General features: G+C 38.3%; 1 protein-coding gene across 1 annotated transcript in view; it reads left to right on the plus strand.

Annotated features, from left to right (window-relative positions):
• Window positions 1–1,613: 1,613 nt before the first annotated feature.
• Window positions 1,614–23,714, plus strand: part of LOC121389234 (ras-responsive element-binding protein 1-like) — a 51,951-nt gene continuing 29,850 nt past the window's right edge. The window contains exon 1 of the mRNA XM_041520833.1: window positions 1,614–1,873. Within this exon, the coding sequence (XP_041376767.1) occupies window positions 1,831–1,873 (43 nt within the window). The 5' untranslated portion in view covers window positions 1,614–1,830. The remainder of the gene's footprint in view (window positions 1,874–23,714) is intronic.

A 23,714-nucleotide genomic window follows, 5' to 3' on the forward strand; every position in this document is an offset into this window, starting at 1 on the left:
ACGACACCACTAGAGCAACTTGATTTTTAATAGAGAGAGGAAACCCGCTACAGTTTTCCATTTGTAGCAAGGGATTTTATAGGCACCATTCCACAGACAGGATAGCACATACCACAGGGTTTTTTTATATACTAGTCGTGGTGCACTGAATTGAACGAGAAATAGTCCAATGGGCCCACTGACGGGAATCGATTCCCGACCGACCGCACATCAGGCGAGTGCCTTACTACTGGGCTACGTCCCACCCCTCAGCATATTTTAAAACACTGTCATTTGGTATGTAATTTAATTGTTATTTCGACACTTGGTGGAGAGACAGCAAGAGAAAAAAACACGCTGACCGTCACATAGGTTACTCCTACAGAGATGGCGCGGATGGTGTTTAACGACACCACTAGAGTATATTTATTAATGAGATGTCAAACATTTGGTAATTATGACTCGTAGTCATCAGAGGAAACCCACTACATTTTTCCATTACCAGCAAGAGATTTTTATATATGCATTTTTGCACAGACAGGAAAGCACATACCACGACCTTTGACCGGTTGTGGTGCACTGGCTAGAACAAGAAAAAAACCCAATCGGTTGAATGGATCCACCGAGGTGGTTTGATCAGGCGAATGCTCAACCAACCGAGCTAAATCCCGTCGGTGCGTCCACTGGGCCATTTGTGGTTCCAGACAGTGCCCCACAACTGGTATAACAAAGGCTGTGGTACGTATTATCCTGTCTGTGGGATGATGCGTATAAAAGATGCATTGCTGCTAATAAAAAAAGTAGCCCATGAAGTTGCAGCAGTGAGTTTCTTCTCTATAATAAAATATGTTGAGAGCGTCGTGAAATAAATTATGTCTTTATTTCCTACCCAGGGATCATTTATATGCACTTTCCCATAGGCAGGGCATTACATACCACATCCTTTCATATACTAACAGGCACGTGTGCAGGAATTTTAACAGGGGGTTTAGAGCGAAGTTTAATGGGTGGGGTTGAGACATTCTACCTGGAAACCCAAAACCTCCTGCATATGCGCCTGACCAGTCATGCGGTACTGATTGGGTGGCGGTGCGGGACGTAGCCCAGTGGTAAAGCGCTCGCGTGATGCGCAGTCGGTGTGGGATCGATCCCTGTCGGTGGGCCCATTTCTCCTTCCAGCCGGTGCATCACGACTGGTATATCAAATGCCGTGGTATGTGCTATCCTGTTTGTGGGATGGTGCATATGAAAGATCCCTTGCTGCTAATGAAAAAAAAAATGTAAGTTTGCTCTAAGTCTAATGTCAAAATTACCAAATATTTGACACCCAATAGCCGATGTTTAATAAATCAATATCCTCTAGTGGTGTCGTTAAACCAAAACAAATTTTTGGGGGGTTGGGTCGTGGAGGGGGAGAGGAGAGAACGAGTCCATTGAGGGGGATCGATCGTGCGACCCACCACGCCTCATGCAGGCAGGGCGGACATCCTATGCAGTGAAGGAAGAAGACAAAAAATAATAAGTTCCTCCCTCTTGTAAAGATAACGCATGTCACGCCGTATTTAACATAATCCAATTTACCGATATATCTGTCGGTATATTATTACGTTCGGCGAGAAGCCCGGTCCCGAATCAATAGCGTTAACATCAAAGCCAATCTGCTCGAAATCTCGCATCGAAAAGGAAGCAAAGATCCTGTTGGCTGTTTCAACGACTTGCTTGGCGACATCCCAAACATTTTGGCAGGCTCAGGCACGAGTGACAATCGCACCCCTCGGTCTGGGGTATCATGGGACACGCACTGATGTAGCGCATGCTCAGTCGCAAAGTGATACCAGGCAGAAAGGCATCATGTCCCGTCGCAAGCAGGCCAACCCCCGGCCGTTGATTACAGGTGAGTTTTTCTTTCATCACAGGTGTGTTTTTTTGTCATCAATTAGTTGATGTCACTTGTTTGATGTAATGTTGTATATTGTCATACGTAACTCATAAAATAATATATAGTGATGTGTTGAGAGACGAAACATTACGTTCGGGATAGAGAAGTTGAATCCGATAACTTCCTGACTCCGGTGATTTCCGAACAGGTAAAAATTCCAGGTGTGCGGCGCGAATACAACATTCCCCGTCAGATCGAAAATCTAGATCAACATATCTTGGTTTTATTTATCTTAATTTTTTAACACTTCGTCGAAAAGAGTCGTCGTGTTTGACACAGCGGGTAAAATGCATTATAACGGTAAACGCCATCTAAAGTTTTCCTGTGACAGCAACCGGGGCTGGGTGGTCGCCAGGGCAACAGGGGCGCGCATCTCGTCTGGCTCTTTGGTCACGCCCACATTTCCACGGCGATGGTGTTACAGCAGAGGGTATGTTGGGTGGCGCTCTCTTCTTGGCAAACTGGTTGCTGAGCAAAGCTTTTCATCTCAAGTGATGTCAGGTTCGCAGCTAATGTGATAAGAGTTGTCGAGTGTTTGTCCAACACTTGACTGGCTGTGTACGTATTCAACATAGATTTACAGCTTCAATTTCCTTCAAAAACTGCTGGTACCTTTTTTCTTCTTTTTTTTTTTTTCGTTTTTTAATTCTACAAATTATTTCTTCCTTGTTTAAAAAAATGTATTTTAGGATGATTCATGGTGTTTGGTGGGCTTCAGGTGTGTGGGTTTTTGTTGTTTTTTTCATCAGACTTTTTCTCTTTTTTTTGGTCAGTTTTTTTTTTTTTTTTTTTTTTTTGGGGGGGGGGGGGATTTTGTTGTTTTTTTCTTCTTCATTTTTATATAATACTAATTTATAACAATTTCTTGTTATTTACATACATAAATTTCAAGTTCATTTTCAAAACACTGTATATTTTGAGAAAAACATGGTTTTGTTGCAACATGCATACATACCATACAAAGCACAGTTTTAACATCCTGTTCAAAAACCTAGATTGCATTTTGACAGAGACTATTGTCATATAGGGCGGGACGTAGCCCAGTGGTACAGCACCCGCTCAGTGCACGGTTGGTCTGGGATCGATCCCCGCCGGTGAGCCCATTGGGCTATTTCGACTGGCATATCAAATGCTGTGGTATGTACTACCCTGTTTGTGGGATGGTGCATATAAAAGATCCCTTGCTGCTAATCAAAAATAGTAACCCATTCCAGCCACTGCACCACAACTGGCTTATCAAAGGTTGTGGTATGTACTACCCTGTCTGAGGGATGGTGCATATTAAAACTTCCCTTTCTGCTAATCGAAAAGCATAGCCCATGAAGTGGTAATAGCGGGGTTTTTCTCTCACTAAATAAAAGACCTCCGAAATCCTCCCGCTGGACATGCATCTGTGACGATTGATTAATCCATGTGCTCTAGTGTTGTTGTGGGGCACGACGTACCCCAGTGTTAAAGCACTCATTCGATGCACTGTTGGTCTGGGATCAATCCCCGTCAGTGGGCCCATTGGGCTATTTCGACTGGCATATCAAATGTTGTGGTATGTACTACCCTGTTTGTGGGATGGTGCTTATAAAAGATCCCTTGCTGCTAATCAAAAAGAATAACCCATGAAGTGGCGACAGCAGGTTTCCTCTCTCAATATCTGTATGGTCTTTAAACATATGTCTGACGCCATATAACCTTAAATATAATGTGTTGAATGTGTCATTAAATAAAAACATTTCTTGTTTAACCAAAAAAAACCCTTTAACTTACATGTAGAATAAGTTTATTGGTTTTTGGATGCAGAATTGTAAGGCCACTACATCCACCTGTGTAACTGACAACTAATTATCAACAGGCAGCCTATAGATATATGTAGCTGAGGTGTGTGCCCAGAACTTCATGTTTGAACCTTAATTTGGATATTAGAACAAAAATCAAATTAAAATAGTTGAGCCATTCACTTTAAGGTGGGTAGGTTTTAAAGGGACATGCCCTAGTTTTTAAACACTAAGGCATATTGTTTACTATTAGAGACGTTTTTGATAACTGAAATCATACTTTACTTAAATTTTATTGTTTAGATTATCCATTTCCGTACATTGTAAGTGTTTTTGGTCATCCTTGTGTTTTTAATATCACAAAATGCATTTCTCATATTTTTAAAAACGCACGTGCGTCTGAGAGACTGTAACAGTCATGGAGTCAAGTTTTAGTATATTTTTAGAGGGTATTTCATCATTTCAAAGTCACAGACTCTTGTTTCACTCAATTGTAACTTTATCCAAATGTGTTACAGGTTTGTAGATTAACTAAACTTAGTGTTAATTTTCACGGGTTGAAACTAGGATCTGTTCCTTTAAAGGTTAAAGTTTGTTTTGTTTAACAACATCATTAGAGCAAGTAGAGTGAGGTGGGGGGGGGGGGGGGGGGTGCGGGGTGAGTGGGTCTACACAGTGGCAAGCATAGTTTCTAGGGGGTTCGGGTTATGCATCCCCAGAACAAATATATTTTTAAAAATTGCTTTGAGCTGGGAGGTTTCAACCCCCAAAATCCCCCTGCACACACATAAGACTGTTTTTAGATGCAATTAAGTTTTTTAGACAAGAGTCCCACATAGTGTTGAGAGATGACATCAACAAGTCCCTTTAAATACATGATGGATGGCACTTGATAGAAAATATTTATATGCACCGAGTCACGTCTGACATCAGAGCCGTTCTCAGAAAACACTTTGTAATCACTGATGCTTATTCTTAGCGCATACAGAATGTTGGCACACTGTCAAAACCCATCCACACTCGCTCACCAAGTCTGAGCTCGTCTGGTAACTTCAGTATAGTTCAGTGATCGGGAAATACCAATCAATAGTTTATCAATATACACGGCTCCCATGCAATGTACACTGCTAGTGTACTGCGTGATAAAATTTAAAGTGTCACCATAATATTTGTGTTTGATACATTTTGTCCTACAGAAGTTTCTGTTGTAGTGTGTGATAACTAGGGTTGACTATTGCTGTCAGTTTTACTATTGTAAATGTGTGTGTATGTACGTATGTCTGTGTTTGTACTTAATTATTTGTAATAATGTCACTTGGTAGTGAAATCATCCATTGGTCATAGACTATATTATTTTACTATGCATACTATCGAAGCTATCGATAGTTGAGCAAACAGTTGCGATAGTTATTGATAGTTGAATTAACTATCAATGTATTGCTATCGAGGCTCTGACTATCGCAACATGTTGATAGTTCGATGTATTGTTACACCACTAATGATAACATTTAAATGTCATCATCATATTTGTGTTTCATACATTTGTCATACAGAAGCTCTGTTGTAGTGCGTGATAAAATTAAAGTGCCTCCATCATATTTGTGGGGTGAGGAGTAGCCCAGTGGTAAAGCGCTCGCTTGATGTGCAGTCGGTTTGGGATTGCACTATTTCTTGTTCCAGTCAGTGCATCATAACTGGTAAATCAAAGGCCGTGGTATGTGCTATCCTGTATATGGGATGGAGCATATAAAAGATCGCTTGCTGCTAATCGAAAAGAGTAGGCCAAGAAGTGGCGACAGCAGGTTTCCTCCCTCAATATTTGTGTGGTCATTAACCATATATCTGACGCTATATACCCATAAATAAAATGTGTTGAGTGCGTTGTTAAATAAAACATTTCCTTTCATCATATTTGTGTTTGATACACTTGGCACTACAATAGTATAGCAATATGGATTTTTCTTTTTTCATCAGGCCAGTTTTAGAAAATATAATGTTTCAGGGCCAGGTCTGGGTGATCAGAAAATTTCATCATTTTAAAATTTAAAAACTGCAAAAACCCAGTTATTTTATTACATGAAATTTATTTGCCAAATTAAAATAAAATTCACCGATTGTTTTAAAAATTCGCAATTGGCGAAGTTGGCAAGTGTCAGAGCTAGCTCTGTGTTTAACGTTAATTGACCGACATAAAAATCAGGCCAGGTTATAAATTTTTAGGGGTTTGTAGATTGTTTTTCTTTTGTTAATTTAAAAGATAGTACCATTTTTATCAATATTACTGGGTAATTCAGACATAACATAGTCTTAGAGAGGAAACTCAATTAGATTTTTACCATTAGTAGCACAGCATCTTTTATATGCATCATTCCACAGACAGGATAGCACATACCACAGCCTTTGATATACCAGTCATGGTGCACTGGCTGGAACGAAAATTAGCCCAATGGTGGGAGCAGGTGTGGTCACTTGCCGTTCCTGGTGAAGACTATTTATTTATTTCAAATGTATTTGAGCTACCATGGGGGCAAGACATAGCCCAGTGGTAAAGTGTTCGCCTGATGTACAGTCAGTGTAGGATCGATCCCTGTCTGTGGGCCCATTGGGCTATTTGTCATTCCAGCCAGTGCACCACAACTGGTATATCAAAGACCGTGGTATGTGCTATCCTGTTTGTGGGATGGTGCATATAAAAGATCTCTTGCTACTAATGGAAAGCTGTAGCGGGTTTCCTCTCTGAGACTAAGAAAGAAAGTTTGCACATTGATTAATTGAACATCGGCTGTTGGATGGCAAACACTGGATAATTCTGATTCGTAGTCATCGGAGGAAACCTGCTACATTTTTCCTAATGCAGGATATTTTATGTTCACTTTTCCACAGACAGGAAAGCACATACCACGGCCTTTGACTCTGAGACTGTTGGAATTACCGAATGTTTGACGTCCAATTGCCGATGATTAATACATCATTGTACTCTAGTGGTGTCAGTAAACAAAGCAAACTTTAACTTTGGGCTATACTACCATATGTTAGTGATGCGTTTGTCAAGTCGTGATAATGTACGTGTAGGTTACATCGATGGTCATGATAAGGAATTGGGAACATTCTCGTGGAAGACAGCATCTGCTGCGAGAGGTGTGCTTATCGGCCGTGGCGTCTGCTAGCTGTCGTGTGATAAAGATGGTGGAAAATGTCATCCCTTGCGATAAACATGGTTTATTCACAATGCTACTGCAGGTGTCACTGGGCTTTTATTAGTCGGCAGGACACGAAAACTGATAAGACGACCAAAAAATATACATGTGTGTAAGTGATGATGCTTGCCAAGTTTGAACTGAAGTTGTATTTGGCTATATATAGTGCAATAAAACCCATATGATAAAGATGTGTACCTATATACCAGGTAATAGTATGTGCAAATGCTTTATAGACAGACAGACATATATTTTATTAAAGTCTCACCCACAATATTACATAAATACATAAACAGTCTTAATAAAATAATAAAGAGGCCACTCGATCCTTACGGAGTTACGAGAGACTAAAACAGAAAAACTATTAAAATAAATAACATATTATAATATATGGCCCAGTATGTTGTTATTTTGGGGGCAGGTTTTGTTGTTGATGGTTTTGGGGTGGGGGGTTCCAAACAAAATCAAAAAATTGTTGTTATAGTTTCTGCATTGCAGAATGACATGCAAATTAATATATAAGACCACTTAAAATAGAAATGTTGTTTGCCACATGTTAATTTGAAGATATATTTGACTAGAGCAGCCTGATGTGCGGTCAGTCTGAGATCGAACCTCATTGGTGGGTCCACTGGGCTTTTTCTTGTTCCAGGCAGTGCACCACGACTTGTATATTAAAGGCCTTGGTATGTGCTATCCTGTATGATGGACCGTGCATATAAAAGATTCCTTGCTACTAATGGAAAAATGTAACAGGTTTTCTCTCATAGACTTGGTCAAAATGACCAAATGTTTGATATCCAATAGCTGATGATTAATAAATCAATGTGCTCTAGTGGTGTCATTAAAAAACTAAACAGACTTTTAAATTTTGACTAGTTCAATAAAACCTGTATTTAAAAAATGTTGTGTACATGTACAATACCCAGTATACCGGGTATATATAAATTAGGTTGTACATGGTCTAAGATGTTAAAACAAAAGAAGAAAATTGTATATTTCTGCATTGCAGAATGGAATGAATACTGTTAAAAATAAATGGTAATTTTGCACAATTTGATCAGAAGTTGTATTAATTGGCTAATGCAATTTTTAAAATAACACCACAAGAGCACATTGACTTATTAATCATCTGCTATTGGATATTCCAACATTTAATAACTTTTTAACCCTCTATAGTTTTCCATTAGCAGCGAGGGATCCTTTATATGCACTTTTCAACAGACAGGACAGTACCTATCATGACCTTTGATTTACAATTCACTGTTTGGGATGGGAGAAAAACAATCATAGAATGGGTCCTTAATTATGACTCGGGCAAGTCCTCTACGACTTGGGCAAATCCTCTAAAACTCAGGCAAGTCCTCTACCACTCAGGCAAATCCTCTACCACTCGGCCAAGTCCTCTATGACTCGGGCAAGTCATCTACAACTCGGGCAAGTCCTCTACAATTAAGTCCTCTACAACTCGGGCGAGCACTCTACAACTTGGGCTAGTCCTCTACAACTAAGTCCTCTACGACTTGGGCAAATCCTCTACAACTCAGGCAAGTCCTCTACCACTCGGGCAAGTCCTCTACCACTCGGCCAAGTCCTCTATGACTCGGGCAAGTCATCTACAACTCGGGCAAGTCCTCTACAACTAAGTCCTCTATGACTCGGGCAAGCACTCTACAACTTGGGCAAGTCCTCTACAACTAAGTCCTCTATGACTCAGGCAAGCACTCTACGACTCAGGCAAGTCCTATATGACTCGGGCAAGCACTCTACAACTTGGGAAAGTCCTCTACAACTAAGTCCTCTACGACTCGGGCAAGCACTCTACAACTCGGGCAAGTCCTCTACAACTCGGGCAAGTCCTCTACCACTTGGGCAAGCACTCTACTGATGACGCTAAATCCCTCCCCTTTCTAAAACTGAAGCATTTAGAAATAGAATAGATCAACTTTTGAATTCTTCCTGTGAAGTTCGGATCCCAGTCGAGGCATGGGATTTTTAATCCAGATACTGAGGATCAGTGGGTAGGTGTAAACCACTTGCACTGACCAGTGATCCATAACTGGTTCAACAAAGGGCATGGTTTGTGCTATCCTGCCTGTGGGAAGCACAAATAAAAGATCCTTTGCTGCCTGTCATAAAAGAGTAGCCTATGTGGCAACAGCGGATTTCCTATAAAAAACAGTGTCAGAATGACCATATGTTTGACGTCCAATACTCGATGATAAGATAAAAAATCAATGTACTTTTTACTTTCTTCCTGTGAAATACCATTTTTTAATTTCCTTTAGCTCTTGTTAAAAATCTCAGCCATATTTAAATGGAATGTTATGTACATGTATGTGTATCAGATGAAAACGAGTTTTAAAATAAAGTTAGTTTATATATCTTTATTTTTAAAATGCTTGATAAAAAATACCTCTTTTTATTTATATAGCAATTTTAAATATGGTAATACAGTTTTTAGCTGTCAAAAATGGCAAAGAGACTTTTGCAATTAAATAGTGAAAACATGCAAGTTTATTTAAACTGTGCATGTACATTCTAGTTCTGTTTGTATTTTACTTTTATATAAAAGTATATAAGAGACTGCAATTTAAGATATTTTAAAAGTATATATGTACTTACATGTATATATATCGATATGTGTACCCATATAATGTAACACCTCCACCCACCACCATTAAAAATCATCATAATATTATACTTTCTACATTGCATTGCTGACAAACATTTATTTCTTTGCTGCCGCTATCTTGAAGATTTAGCAAACTGATACAATAATTCTAGGTCTAGGAGATACATGATATTTAAAATAATTTGTATAAGCTCACAAGTGTTCCGTTATCAATGGGCAAATGTCATGGATCGCTGTCTGGATAATGGCTGGGTTTTTAGACCATATTTGACTTCCTTTTCAAAAGGCTACTTGTATGGCAGTGGTTTGTACCATTAGAGTTAACCATGCGGTGTACATCCTGGGGACTCGGTGAATGAGTTATGTCTTCTGTAAATAAATTAAGTGACAATTTAATATTGACCTGTATTCGGAAGAGGTTTTGGGAATATTTATATTATTATGGATGAATAATTTGAACCACACCCAATACTCAAACAAAATGTAATGTTCAGATAGATACTGTGAGTGTGAGTTTATTTAAGGCAATTTCAAGGTGATGTTTTATAAATGTATCTGCAGTTTATTTTTCTGGTTCATTTGTTCATCAGAAGTAATTTCATCATTTTCCATCTGAAATGAAACTTTCTATATAAAACATTGCCACTGTTTTTTGGGGGTTTTTCAAACTTGCCATTTAACCAATCATCCATCCATCCATCCACCCACCCATCCATCCAACCAACCAATCATCCATCCATTCATCCATCCATCCATCCATCCAACAAACCAATCATCCATTCATTCATCCATCTATCCATCCATGTATTAAAATCCAGCAGTCTTATTTTAAATTGTATTAATTTATTTAATTGTTCATCCATCCATCCATCCCTATTCATCAAATCAACACCCTAGCCTTCATTCATCCATCTATCTAACAATTCAATTCCACCCATCCATCCATCCAACCAATCATCCATTCATTCATCCATCCATCCATCCATCCATCCATCCATCCATCCATCCATCCATCCATCCCTATTCATCAAATCAACATCCTAGCCTTCATCCATCCATCTATCTAACCATTCAATTCCACCCATCCATCCATCCAACCAATCATCCATCCATCCATCCATCCATCCATCCATCCATCCATCCATCCCTATTCATCAAATCAACATCCTAGCCTTCATCCATCCATCTATCTAACCATTCAATTCCACTCACCCACCCATCCAACCAATCATCCATCCATCCATCCATCCATATTCATCAAATCAACATCCGAGCCTTCATCCATCCATCTATCTAACCATTCAATTCCATCCATCCATCCAACCAATCATCCATTCATTCATCCATCTATCTATCCATTAAAAGCCAGCAGTCTATCATAAATTCCATTAATTTAAATGTCCATCCATCCACTGAGCCATCCCTATTTATCAAATTAACATCCTAGCATTCATCCACCCATGCATCTATTCATCCACCCATGCATCTATTCATCCACCCATGCATCTATTCATCCACCCATGCATCTATTCATCCACCCATGCATCTATGCATCCATCCATCCATTAATTAATTCCTGTTAAACCATCAAACCAACATCCTAACATCAATCCATCCATCTTGATATCCCAGTTATTGTGAAATCTATTCATCCATCCTTTCATGTTAATATCCATTCATCCATTTATCTTTACATATTTTACATATTATATCCATCCATCTTAAAATCTGTTTATTTATAACATTAACCATTTTTCCTGACATCCACCCACTTACAGAGTATCTTAATATCCATATATATTCATTCATTTTTCTATCCAACCAACCAACCACCCACCCATCCATTCATTCATCCATTCATCTTTCTGTCCTTCCATCCTTTATGTCTATCTGTCATTCTGGTCTTATTTTTATTTTTAATGTCTGAATTTGATGTCAAACATTTAATTTTTGCTTTATTTTTTTAAAGAAAATAATTTTTTTTTATTATATCTATTTAACAACTGTTAAATTAAAATTTATGAGTAACAAAAAATTCCCAAACTAATTTAAAATTATTCTAAATTTTCCCAAAGACCATCATTTCAAATTTCATAGACTAACTCCGTTTAACATTTAGTCTTTAGGGTGGATGCATGTAACCCACAAAAGAGTGATCATATTGACTGTATTACTTCTATACTAGTATATTCCCACCAGGTATATTTGCTTACCTGTGGAACATGTTTATAAAAAGCCTTAATCCTCTGCTTGGCATCCCTTTGACAAATGCTGTTTATATGCATCCTACCCGATTTATCCGGCTGAATCATGCCATGCCGCTTGATTAGCTACCCATGGTGTAATTAAATATGGCGAGAGCCGAGTGGTATTATACGGTGTGTATTATACTGAGGCAGATAAAGACCTGGGGTCTACGGACGGCATGATGGGGCAAGCTTTGGCAAGGAGCATTGATCTCGACGGTACATTGTCTTGCTCTTCCCATCCAGATCCACGTTGCTAAGTTCCCGGGTACCAGATTGCGGTAGGGAAATAATAATAATAAAAAGATATGAGTAAACACGGCAAGCACATTTTTAGGTCCTGGTGTAGGTGATAAAAACTGGAGATGTGTGTAGTGGAAGTATGTTATATCCTGTTTTCCTTATAATATTATAGAAAAGAAAATTTGGCAAAGCAGATTTTAGGTCCTGGTATAATTTAAGTGGTAAAAACTGGAGATGTACGTGTGCAATAGGTATATGTTACATCCTGTTTTCCTTAAAACATATATGCAGCGAAACCTCTCAAAACCATCCAAAACTGGACATTTTCCATGATCCTTTTTTAAAAATCAGTACAGAAAATAACCTCTCTAAACCAAATACCTCTTAAAACCGGACATTTTACTTGGTCCCAAGGGTGTCCGGTTTAGAGGGGTTTCACTATATATATATATAAATGTGGAAAAGACAATTTGGATATTGCTTACGTGAAGTGAGTGAGTTGTGGGATAACCTCACCCACCCACCCTCTTAGGACCCATAGGTTTATTTCCCATTCCAACCAGACTGGTATATCAAAGCATATATTATATGCTGTCTTGTCATGTCATGTCATGTCATAGGGTTTTACGTGCACATTCAGAACAAGCTGTTGTAGCACACACCTGTCGTGGGCACAAGAGCCGGCCTTGGCAGGAAAGGTGTGGGGAGGGGAGAGGAGGGACCGCCTGCACTGGCAGGTGCAAGGGAGCACCAGCAGCCTGATCTAATTGGTAGCAGACGGGTGGGGGTGGTGGTGGTGGTGCTATGGAATTTGAATGGAGCAGTTAAATGCCAAAGAGAAAAGGGTGCGCAATTTTGATTGAGGGAATTTGGTGCAATTTTGAACGGTCGGTCGAAAGGTAAATGGCTAATATAGGTTTTGATATTAGTGAATCGGAAGTAGCTTGGCTGTCTTGTCTATGATAAACTACATATAAAGGACACCTTTCTGCTGACGTAATAAAGAACAATCTATTGTAGAGGGTTGGTTTCTCCAACCAAGGGCAGGATTTAGCTCATTCGATAGAGTATATATTCACCTACAGTGTTTTCGTTGAAAGAGTGAATCTCATCAGTGGATTCATTCTCTGATTGTGTTTTTTCTCATTCCAACCCGTGCACCATGACTGGTATATCAAAGGCCATGGTATATGCTGTCCTAGCTGTCTGTGGGAAAGTACATGTAAAAGATCCTTTGCTACTAATAGAAAATGTAGCATGTTTTCTCTGAATTAACAAATGTGTGACATCCAATACACATGCTCTAGTAGTGTTGATGAACAAAACAAACTTTACGTTTTCTCCAACTAGCCTGAACAGACTTGTTTGGGCAGCTAAAACCGGCCTCGGTGGAACAGTGGTTAAGCCATCAGACTACAGGCTGATAGGTACAGGGTTCGTGGCTGGGTACCAGCTCCAACCCAATGGGTAGGTATAAGGCCACTACATCCTCTTCTCTCTCACTAACCACTAACCAACTAACAACTAACCCACTGTCCTTGACAGACAGCCCAGATAGCTGAGGTGTGTGCCAAGGACAGCGTGCTTGAACCTTAATTGGATATAAGCACAAAAAATAAGTTGAAATGAAATGAAATTCTCCAACTAGCCTGAACAGACTTGTTTGGGCAACTAATTAAGTTGCATATATCCAGGATTGTAGGCAGTTCTATTAGTTGGTGTTGAACAAATAACTAAATTACACCAGCATCACCGGCAGTAGTTACCAATAATTAACAGTAGAAGCATATTTGTTTGCCTGACAATGATTCTCGTCTGCTAAACACGTGCATGCACATACTTGCATAATAACAATCATGTCTTTATGTAAATGATATAGGTAACACTAGATGTTTAACACCTATAACACCAGTGTTTACAATGTTTGAGAAAAATAAAATAACAAAGTTTGTTTTGTTTAACGACACCTCTAGAGCACAATGATTTATTAATCATCGGCTATTGGATGTCAAACATTTGGTAATTCTGGCTCATAGTCAATAGAGGAAACCCGCGACATTTTCTTAATGCAGCAAGGGATCTTTCATATGCACTTTCCCACAGTCAGGAAAGCACATACCACGGCCTTTGTCCAGTTGTGGTGTACTGGTTGGAACGAGAAAAACCCCAATCAGTTGAATGTATCCACTGAGGTGGTTCGATCCTGTGATGCAAGCACCTCAAGCGAGCTCAAACTGAGCTAAACTGAGCTAAATCCCGTCACTAAAATAACAAATAAATATTCATCCCAGCACGAAAATAAGTTGAAATGAATGACCTGATTTACTGTAATGCATAGGGCAATATATAGCCAAGGCTTCAGTAAAGGCTAGTGACTTTCTCAAACATTATTTCTCTCTCTCCAGCCAGTGCATATCTGGCATATCAAAGGCCATGGTATGTGCTGTTCAGTCTTTGGGATGGTGCATATAAAAGATCCCTTGCTATACAAACGGAAAAATGTAGCGGGTTTTTTTTTCTAAGAGGGCTATTTCTCATTCCAGCCAGTGCACCATGACTGGTATGTCAAAGGCCGTAGTATGTGCTATCCTGTCTATGGGATGGTGTATATAAAAGATCCCTTGCTGCTAATCGAAAAGAAGTGGCAACAGCGGGTTTCTTCCCTCAATATCTGTGTGGTCCTTAGCCATATGTCCGATGCCATATAACTGTAAATAAAATGTGTTGAGTGTGTCGTTAAATAAAATAAAAATTCTATTGCTATTCCAATCCAGTAATCTTTTTGGGGGGGGGGGGGGGGGGGTTTTTTTGCTTCCATTTATTACCATTTGTGACACACAATAGCCGATATGTATTTTTGTGCTGGGGTGTTGTTAAACATTCATTCATTCATTCATTCATTCATTCATTCCATTTATTACCGTACATTATATGCTTGCAGCACAATAACCTATTGTAATTTTTCTCTTGTAATCGCGTGTGGGTGAGGAAGCCTCATTTGAGTGTGGTTCTTGTAACGGACACGCTGGGTTTGCGTGATGAGACAGGTATACCCGGTGATTGTCCCAGGCTGTGTCTCACGCTGAGTCCCTTGGCTGTCCGCTCTGTTTTCCCAGTCTCCAAGACGGTTGCCAGGCTCCAGTGAGGCATATCGTGACAGGCAGTTTACTGATGGCCAGATAGCATCTCCAATATAATAAGGGCAAATGTGGGCACAAAGTGTGGTGGATTTGTCTGAATTCGAGGCCTGTCTGTTTTTATGAGTTTTTAGACAAATGTTAAAATCGTTTTACATTTGGTGAATTAATTAAGCTATATATAGTCCGTCTCATCCTTTTTTTCTTCTTTTTTTTTGTAAATAATTTCAGTTTGACATGTTTTGGAAATAATATAAAAAATACTATTTTTGTATGCAATTTGAAAAAACAATCAGCTCAGAAATAAATAGCTGGTAGTAAATTCCATATATATAAAAGGTGTTACCTGTAGGAAGGACTATTGGTTTTTATGTTTTACGTTCAGTGAACTTAAAATTAAAATTTTGAATTAACATGAGCAATAACAAAAAAGAAAAGAATATGGTTACTTAATAACTACATGTAATTTTATGTAATTAAGAATGTTTTTAGTTCATATAAATTTTGCTTTTCCGATTAAACAAAATTGTAAAGCCAGTATGTAAAATGGAAATAATTCCAAAGTCTTCATTATCTTTGAAAGTAGAAGGATGCACTTATTAAGTGATGTTAGTGCTAAGATCACTTCATATAATGGGTCACATGCCAGCCTCAGTGGCGCAGTGGTTAAACCATCAGACTACAGGATGGTAGGTACAGGGTTCGCAGCTCAGTACGGGCTCCAACCCAGAACGAGTTCTTAAGGGCTCAATGGGTAGGTGTAAGGCCACTACACCCTCTTCTCTCTCACTAACCACTAACCTACTAACAACTAACCCACTGTCCTGGACAGCATGCTTGAACCTTGATTGGATATAAGCGTGAAAGTAAGTTGAACTGAAATATGCCATGCGAGTTGATGCAGGAGGTAGAATCCTTCCAGTTGATACACTTTGTGTTTTTAAATATTGTATTTATCAGCTCTACATTTCTGCTGGTGAGGTAGCTGTCAGTCCCAAGTGCATCATTAGTCCTGTTACAATTTTAAAATGGTTCAATACTAATATATAGTCCACAGCAAAAGATGTGCTGTGGATAAAATTAAAAACTCCACTCCACAGCAATCTCTTATTATCGAGGGGCGGGATGTAGCCCAGTCGTAAAGCATTCGCTTGATGCACAGTTGGTCTGGGATCAATCCCCGTCGGTGGGCCCATTGGGCTATTTCTCGCTCCAGCCAGTGCACCACGACTGGCATACAAAAGTCTGTGGTATGTATTATATCCTGTCTGTGGGATGGTGCATATAAAAGATCCCTTGCTGCTAATCGAAAAGAGTAGCCCATGAAATGGCGACAGCGGGTTTCCTCTTTCAATATCTGTGTGGTCCTTAACCACATGTCCGACACCATGTAACTGTAAATGAAATGTGTTGAGTGCATTGTTAAATAAAACATTTTCTTCCTTCTATTATCGATCGCCCTTGGGCAATTGCAGGGGTTAATATTCTACCTTTTTTTTTAAAGATTCATTTTGCTTGATATGAAGTAGAATGAAATATTTCAATTTAGCTACAGATAAGTCATGTTTGACCCAACTGTCAAATGAATCCTGCAGCTACTCAGCAGACTGAAATTGTCACATGGTGGTTTCTCATCCACCGGCTTTTCACCGGTTATTGACTCACACTGATAAAGAGATGGAAATGTCCCACATTTGGAACACACGAACAAAAATGGCCAATTTTTGTTTGCATGCTTAGCAGTTGTAAATCATGCTTATGATGTTGACACTAAACCTGTTTGTATATTTATTCACTGGCAGAAAATGGGATCTTGCTCATGCAGTCAGTAAACCACTTGCCTTATAGGTATTTTAAAAATCCCTTATTTAATAAAAGTCACAGTTGAAATGCTTTTTGTCTCACCTTTATGAATAAAAAGGTGAAAGATAGATATTACTTATATATAAACTTGAAGATGGCAGCAATGAGGTCAACTTTTGTGTTAAAGTTTAACATATGTTAGTAAAGTTTTGCATTCAACTCTTATTCAGCTCCATATCTCAGAAACTATAAACTATATTATTGAAACTTGGTTTATAGTTGCAACTATGGAGGTTCATCACAGTGCATTTGACAAATGTTGGGGTTTTTTGTTGTTGTTTTTAAATTGAAATTCTTTCAATTGTTTTCATTTCTTTTTAAAAACTTTTTATTATTATTTTATTTTTATTTTTCTTTCTTTTTTTAAACGCATTGAGATGAACATCTTATGAATGTAGCTGTCAATGACACTAAATAAGTTTATAGAAGAAGAAACTTGTTATTTATCACTCTTCATCCAAATGCATTCCCAAAGTGGGGGGTTTTTTGGGGGGAGGGGGTTTTACTTAATGAATTGTTAGTTCTAACAAGCATTTTTTGGTAAATTGAAGTTACATTTGTTTTCTGCATATGTACCCTTGCATCCAATACATAATTCCCATAGGATGTTTTATAAGTTAAAAATGCATTAAATATCTGATGAGAATAAAATCAATAAATACATACAACAATTTAAGCTTAAACATGTTTATGACCAGAATTAAATAATTTCCTTTTTTGTCACAATTTAGACCAAATTGAATTATAAAAATGTGATAGATCTTAATATCACATTTATTAATTCTCCAAAAATCTAGTGGTAATGGCAAAATAATTTTTAAGAAATGGATATGGATAATCCATGTACACATTCAAATAAGTTCAATATATTAACTAATCAACACTTTGTTGTATAAAAGAAAGGAATGTTTTATTTAACGATGCACTCAACACATTTTATGTACGGTTGTATTATGGCGTCAGACATATGGTTAAGGACCACACAGATATTGAGAGAGGAAATCTGCTGTCACCACTTCATGGGCTACTCTTTTCTATTAGCAGCAAGGGATCTTTTATATGCACCATCACACAGACAGGATAGTACATACCACGGCCTTTGTTACACAAGTTGTGGAGCACTGGCTGGAACGAGAAATAGCCCAATGGGTCCACCGATGGGGATCGATCCCAGACCGACCGCGCATCGAGCGAGTGCTTTACCACTGGGCTACATCCCACCCTGCTCTTGGGTACAGAAACGAACCGCCCCTACTTTGTTGTATATGTCATAAGAAGAAAATGCTTTTCAGTGTGTTAATTCTTTCACTTTGATATCAACCAAGATCATTTTTGTTTTATAGGTTTATGGGTTTTTTCTAAATTGAAGTTAAATTAGTCATCCAAATTAATTTCGACAGCAATTATTTGTCAGTGAGATATTTGGGTTAGCAAGTTTAATATTAAATAACTATATGTATTTCGGGGTTTTTCTCCAGTTCATTTCTAAATTTATTCACATAAAAAAGTGTTTAAAAGTTTCTTTTCAGATTTATAATTGATCAAATATCTGTATAACTAAAAAATATGTTTTTCCAAACGGAAGTTAATTTTTTTTTTCTCCATTAAATTCATCCCTTTATCCAAATACATTCCCAAATAGTTTTATGTGTTTAAAGTTCTGTTTCAAATTAAAAGTTTTAAAATATCTGAATAATTTTTTTTTTCAAAACTGAAGGGTTTTTTGTCTTTCATTCACCCCTTGATTTATATGTATTCCCATAGAAATTTATGTCTAACTTCTTTTACAAATTTAAAGTTTTTTTAAATATCTGAATAATTATATTTAAAAAGAATATGTTTTCCTAAACAGAAGTAAAAAAAAAAAAATTCATCCCTTAATGGAAATACATTCTGATGAATTTTATGAGTTTAAAAGTTCTAGTTCCAATTTTAACTTTTTAAATATCTGAATAACTAAAAAGAATATACTTTTCCAAAACAGAAAAAAAAAAAAAATTGTCCTCTCTTCACCCCTTCATCCAAATGCATTCTCATAAAGGTTTTTTTCATTTTTTTGTCCGTTAATGTTCTGCTTGTTGCTTGCTTTCAGTACGATCGGCCTCATTTGAATGCGTTTCTATATATCGTCTTTGTCGTAACGGTACTTTACTGCTAGCCTCTGTGCGCGCCTGTCAAAGGACCTTAATTCATCAGGGTATATAGCTTTTACAAGGCATCTGATTGAAGCTGTGTTGTAGTCTGCCAGGTAACGCGGTCCGACCCGGCACCTGATCCGCGACATTCATTCAACATTTCATAACCTTCACGAGGATGCTGTTCGGGCATGTTCATCGTGGTCCTGTCATCGCGGCGACCAAGTTATGCGTTCTCTCGATCTCCCGCGATATAATGAAAGATGTATTGAACAGGTGATTGTTTGAACAGCTCAGCTCAGCTAGGCAATAAATACATTCTCCCATCTCCGGCACTTTGCGGCCAGGGTGGCCAATGGGAAAAGTGGAGACCGATCAAACATCCCTCTCCAATAATAAAAGCTGACTGGCCGAGTACTGACAAGAAAAGTCAAATGGTGACTCGCATCCCCGGGTATCCGTTGTCAGGTTACGCTGCACAAAACAACTTGCACTGTTCAAAGTTCAAATATACCCACTTGAATTGGTAGGCAGAGAAAAGAAAGTAAAGTCTGTTTTATTTAATGACGCCACTGGAGCACATTGATTTTTTATCTTATCATCGGCTATTGGACGTCAAACATATGGTCATTCTGACACTGTTTTTTAGAGGAAACCCACTGTCGCCACATAGGCTACTCTTTTATGACAGGCAGCAAGGGATCTTTTATTTGCGCTTCCCACAGGCAGGATAGCACAAACTATGGCCTTTGTTGAACCAGTTATGGATCACTGGTCGGTGCAAGTGGTTTACACCTACCCATTGAGCCTTGCTCACTTAGGGTTTGTAGTCGGTATCTGGATTAAAAATCCCATGCCTCGACTGGGATCCGAACCCAATACCTACTAGCCTGCATGTAGACCGATGCCACCGAGACCGGTTCTACTGCCTAGCAATGATTTCTTTTCACAAGGTGAAAGTCCTGTTACATTGCATGCATCCCTAATTGAAAAATCGTAAAGGAAATAGATGATTATAAAGAAAGAATCTTTATCAAGGGTGTGATAAATATAATCCACTGAAGGAAAGACAAATTGTTCACAGTGGGTGGTAGGTGCACCTTTTTGACATGGTAGTTGTGACATTTTGTCTTGACAAATAGAGAAGAAACCTGATACAGTGAAACTCCTCTAAACCGGACATGCTCGGGACCAAGCAAAAAGTCCGGTTTTAAGAGGTATCCAGTTTACAGAGGTTCTCTTCTGAACAAATATTTAAAAAGGGACCATGAAAAACGTCCGGTTTTAAGGGAATTCCGATTTACAGAGGGTCCGGTTTTGAGAGGTTTCACTGTATAAATTAAGCTGTAGTTCTGATTAGCAATAGAAAGATGTTTGGGGGTCAATTATTATATACATGTAGATATCATATAAAAATATATTAAAAATTATCATATAGTGCAGCACATACCTTCTTTTTTTTTATAGATATTTATAATACTAACTGGGCAGAATATTGCATGTGAAATGTTTGTCATTATTTCCATGTGTCAGTTACGCAGTTTGTTCATAATGCAAACAGCCAATGAGTTACATAGTGAACTGGTATTTTCAAACATTAATAATTAAATTTCCCTTACATTCATTACAATTTGGGGTGGGACGTAGCCCAGTGGTAAATCGCTCGCTTGATGCGCGATCGGTTTGGGATCGATCCCCGTCAGTGGGCCCATTGGGCTATTTCTCACTCCAGCCAGTGCACCACGACTGGTACGTCAAAGGCCGTGGTATGTGCTATCCTGTCTATGGGATGGTGCATATAAAAGATCCCTTGTTGCTAATCGAAAAGAGTAGCCCATGAAGTGTCGACAGTGGGTTTCCTTTCTCAATATCTGTGTGGTCCTTAACCATATGTCCAACACCATATAACCATAAATAAAATGTGTTGAGTGGTCGTTAAATAAAACATTTCCTTCTTCTGAAGACTGCATGTCAGAATTACCAAATGTTTGACATTGAAAATAGCTGATGATAAATTAAACAGTTTGTTCTAGTGGTGTCATTAAACAAAACAAACTAACTTTTTCATTCATTCATTTCAACTTATTTTTGTGCTTATATCTAATTAAGGTTCAAGTGTGCTGTCCTGGGCACACATCTCAGCTATCTGGGCTGTCTGCCCAGGACAGTTGGTTAGTGGTTAGTTGTTAGTGAGAGAGAAGTCGGTATAGTGGTCTTACACATACCCATTGTGTCATTAAAACTCGCTCTGAGTGGGAGCCGATACCGGGCTGCGAACCCAGTACCTACCAGCCTTATGTCTGATGGCTAGTATGCGTTTTCATTAAGAATGTATATGTAGCCTGTATGTATAATGAGCTTTAACCTAGGTGTCACAGTCAGTATATATTTGATACTTAATCTTAAGTAATTATAGCTGCCACTTACTAATTAAACAATGTGCTGGGGTGTCAAACATTTCTTTTTATTTCTTTAATCCATAATAACCGTTTAATAACACCTCAACACCTCAATAGGGCCTCGTTTGCCACCGTTAGCTTTATTGCCTGAAAAACCTCAGGTGGCTAATAGATCTTAATACCTATACAACGTTTTCATGGGATGTTTATAAGCAGGCTCACAGGATTCAACGGGCTATGAGAAAGTTCTACGATAGAAACATGTCAAAAGCTGTATGCCCATGTATGCATAGGGCCTTGATCCATCTCCGAGAGATTAGCATAGCATACAATGTATTACATACTGGGCCCATTGTAACAGGATGGTTTGTTATCCAGATATATCCAGACACCTTTGGCAAGTGATCAATTTGCCTGCAATAAAGTCGGGTGGCGTAGATGGAGCCATAAGCTGTGTCGTCAGGGAACTCTTTAAAGGAGGCTGTTGTGCCGAGAACAAAAGCCGTTTCGGGGTTCATCGCCCAGACATGCATGCGTGTAGATCCTGTATACCACTAAGCTATACGATGACGCCAATTAAGGTCATAGCCTGCATTCTACCCGATGGTGGGAGATTTGCCATGGCCACCGTATACATTCGATCGATATATAGCGGGTGCTGTGACGGGGGCTAACTGCGTCTTTTGTGCTCCTCTCGGGAAGAGAGGCCAGTTCCAACACGTTTTTAATTGCCCATATATATGGCATGACAAATTTCCTTGTGCACCCATTGTGGCATCGGTTTTATGGGACATGTAATAAAAACTAATGTCTTTTACATATGAGGTTGGGTTTTTTTTTTTCCTTTTTCGGTTTTGATCTTTATTGTTGGTGTAACTTATACACGTTAGATGTATTTTTATATGATTTACAGTATATATAATCAAAACCATATATCTCTGTGGGTTTTAATCTAATTTTGATAATTTGTTGGTTTTAACTAATGTCTTTTATATTTTTCTTTTCCGTTATTAGTTTTGATCTTTCATTAATTGTGTAATTTGGTTGATAGATGTATTTTCTTTGGAGTTAAAGTAGTAAACTAATACTTTTCCCTTTTTAAAAACAATTTTCATCATCCATTGGTATAACTACACAATGTACATGTAGCCTTGGTAGTATATTGAGTAAGCCAGAGAGCTGAAATGTCTGCCCAGGACAGTGTGCTTGAACCGTAATTGGATATAAGCAAGAAAATAAGTATAAACAAACTGGACCGGAATTCCCTCAAAATCGGATCTATTTTGCGGCCCCTTTTTATATATTAGTACAGAAGAGAACCTCTCTAAACCAGATAACTTTTTAAAACCAGATTTTTTACATGGTATCGAGGGTGTCCGGTTTAGAGGAGATTCACTGTATTTAAATGGTATGTGTTTTTTCCTGAATTTTCACAGAAGAAACATCAATTTTTTTATAATTAAATTAAGGTGGAAGAAGGAAGGAAATGTTTCATTTAACGATGCACTCAAATTATGGTGGAGGTCATGGTTTAATCTTTTGTGGTTTTACTGGATTTTCACAGAAGTAATTACATTAATTTCTTTTATTTAAAATAAGATAGAGATAATAGTTTAATCTCTTTTTAGGGGAGGAAGAGGGTATACAGTATGTGTGTGAATTTATTTGTATTAAAAAAGTATATATATAAGTATATGTTTCCACTGAAACCACCTTAAAATTTTAAATTACATAAAAATATTTAAAATATTCGACGTTTCATTAGTGTAAAAACCAACATCCTCAGGAGAATAAACGAACAAATTTATTTGTAAATAACGTAATGCAATCATTTTAGCTGAGAAGGTCAATTAGGTAGCTCTGTCCTCTAATAGCCTTAATGCTTACATTGGACTAATATTAAATATTGGTGCTCAGTCAGGTGAGTTTTCACCTGAGGTGCTTTGATCATAGAACTGAACAAGTGTGGTGGACCACATTGGGTTTGTCCCACACCTGTTACATCAAAGGCTGTTATGTTTTCTGTCTAGACTGTGGGAAAGTGCATGTTAAAGATGCCTTGCCAGCCTCGGTGGTGTAGTGGTTAAGCTATCAGGTTTAAGGCTGGTCAGTACTGGGTTCGCATCTCGGTACCGGCACCGGCACCCACCCATAGTGAGTTTAACAACTCAG

This window comes from Gigantopelta aegis, chromosome 14 (genome assembly GCF_016097555.1).
Source record: "Gigantopelta aegis isolate Gae_Host chromosome 14, Gae_host_genome, whole genome shotgun sequence".
NCBI lineage: Eukaryota > Metazoa > Mollusca > Gastropoda > Neomphalida > Peltospiridae > Gigantopelta > Gigantopelta aegis.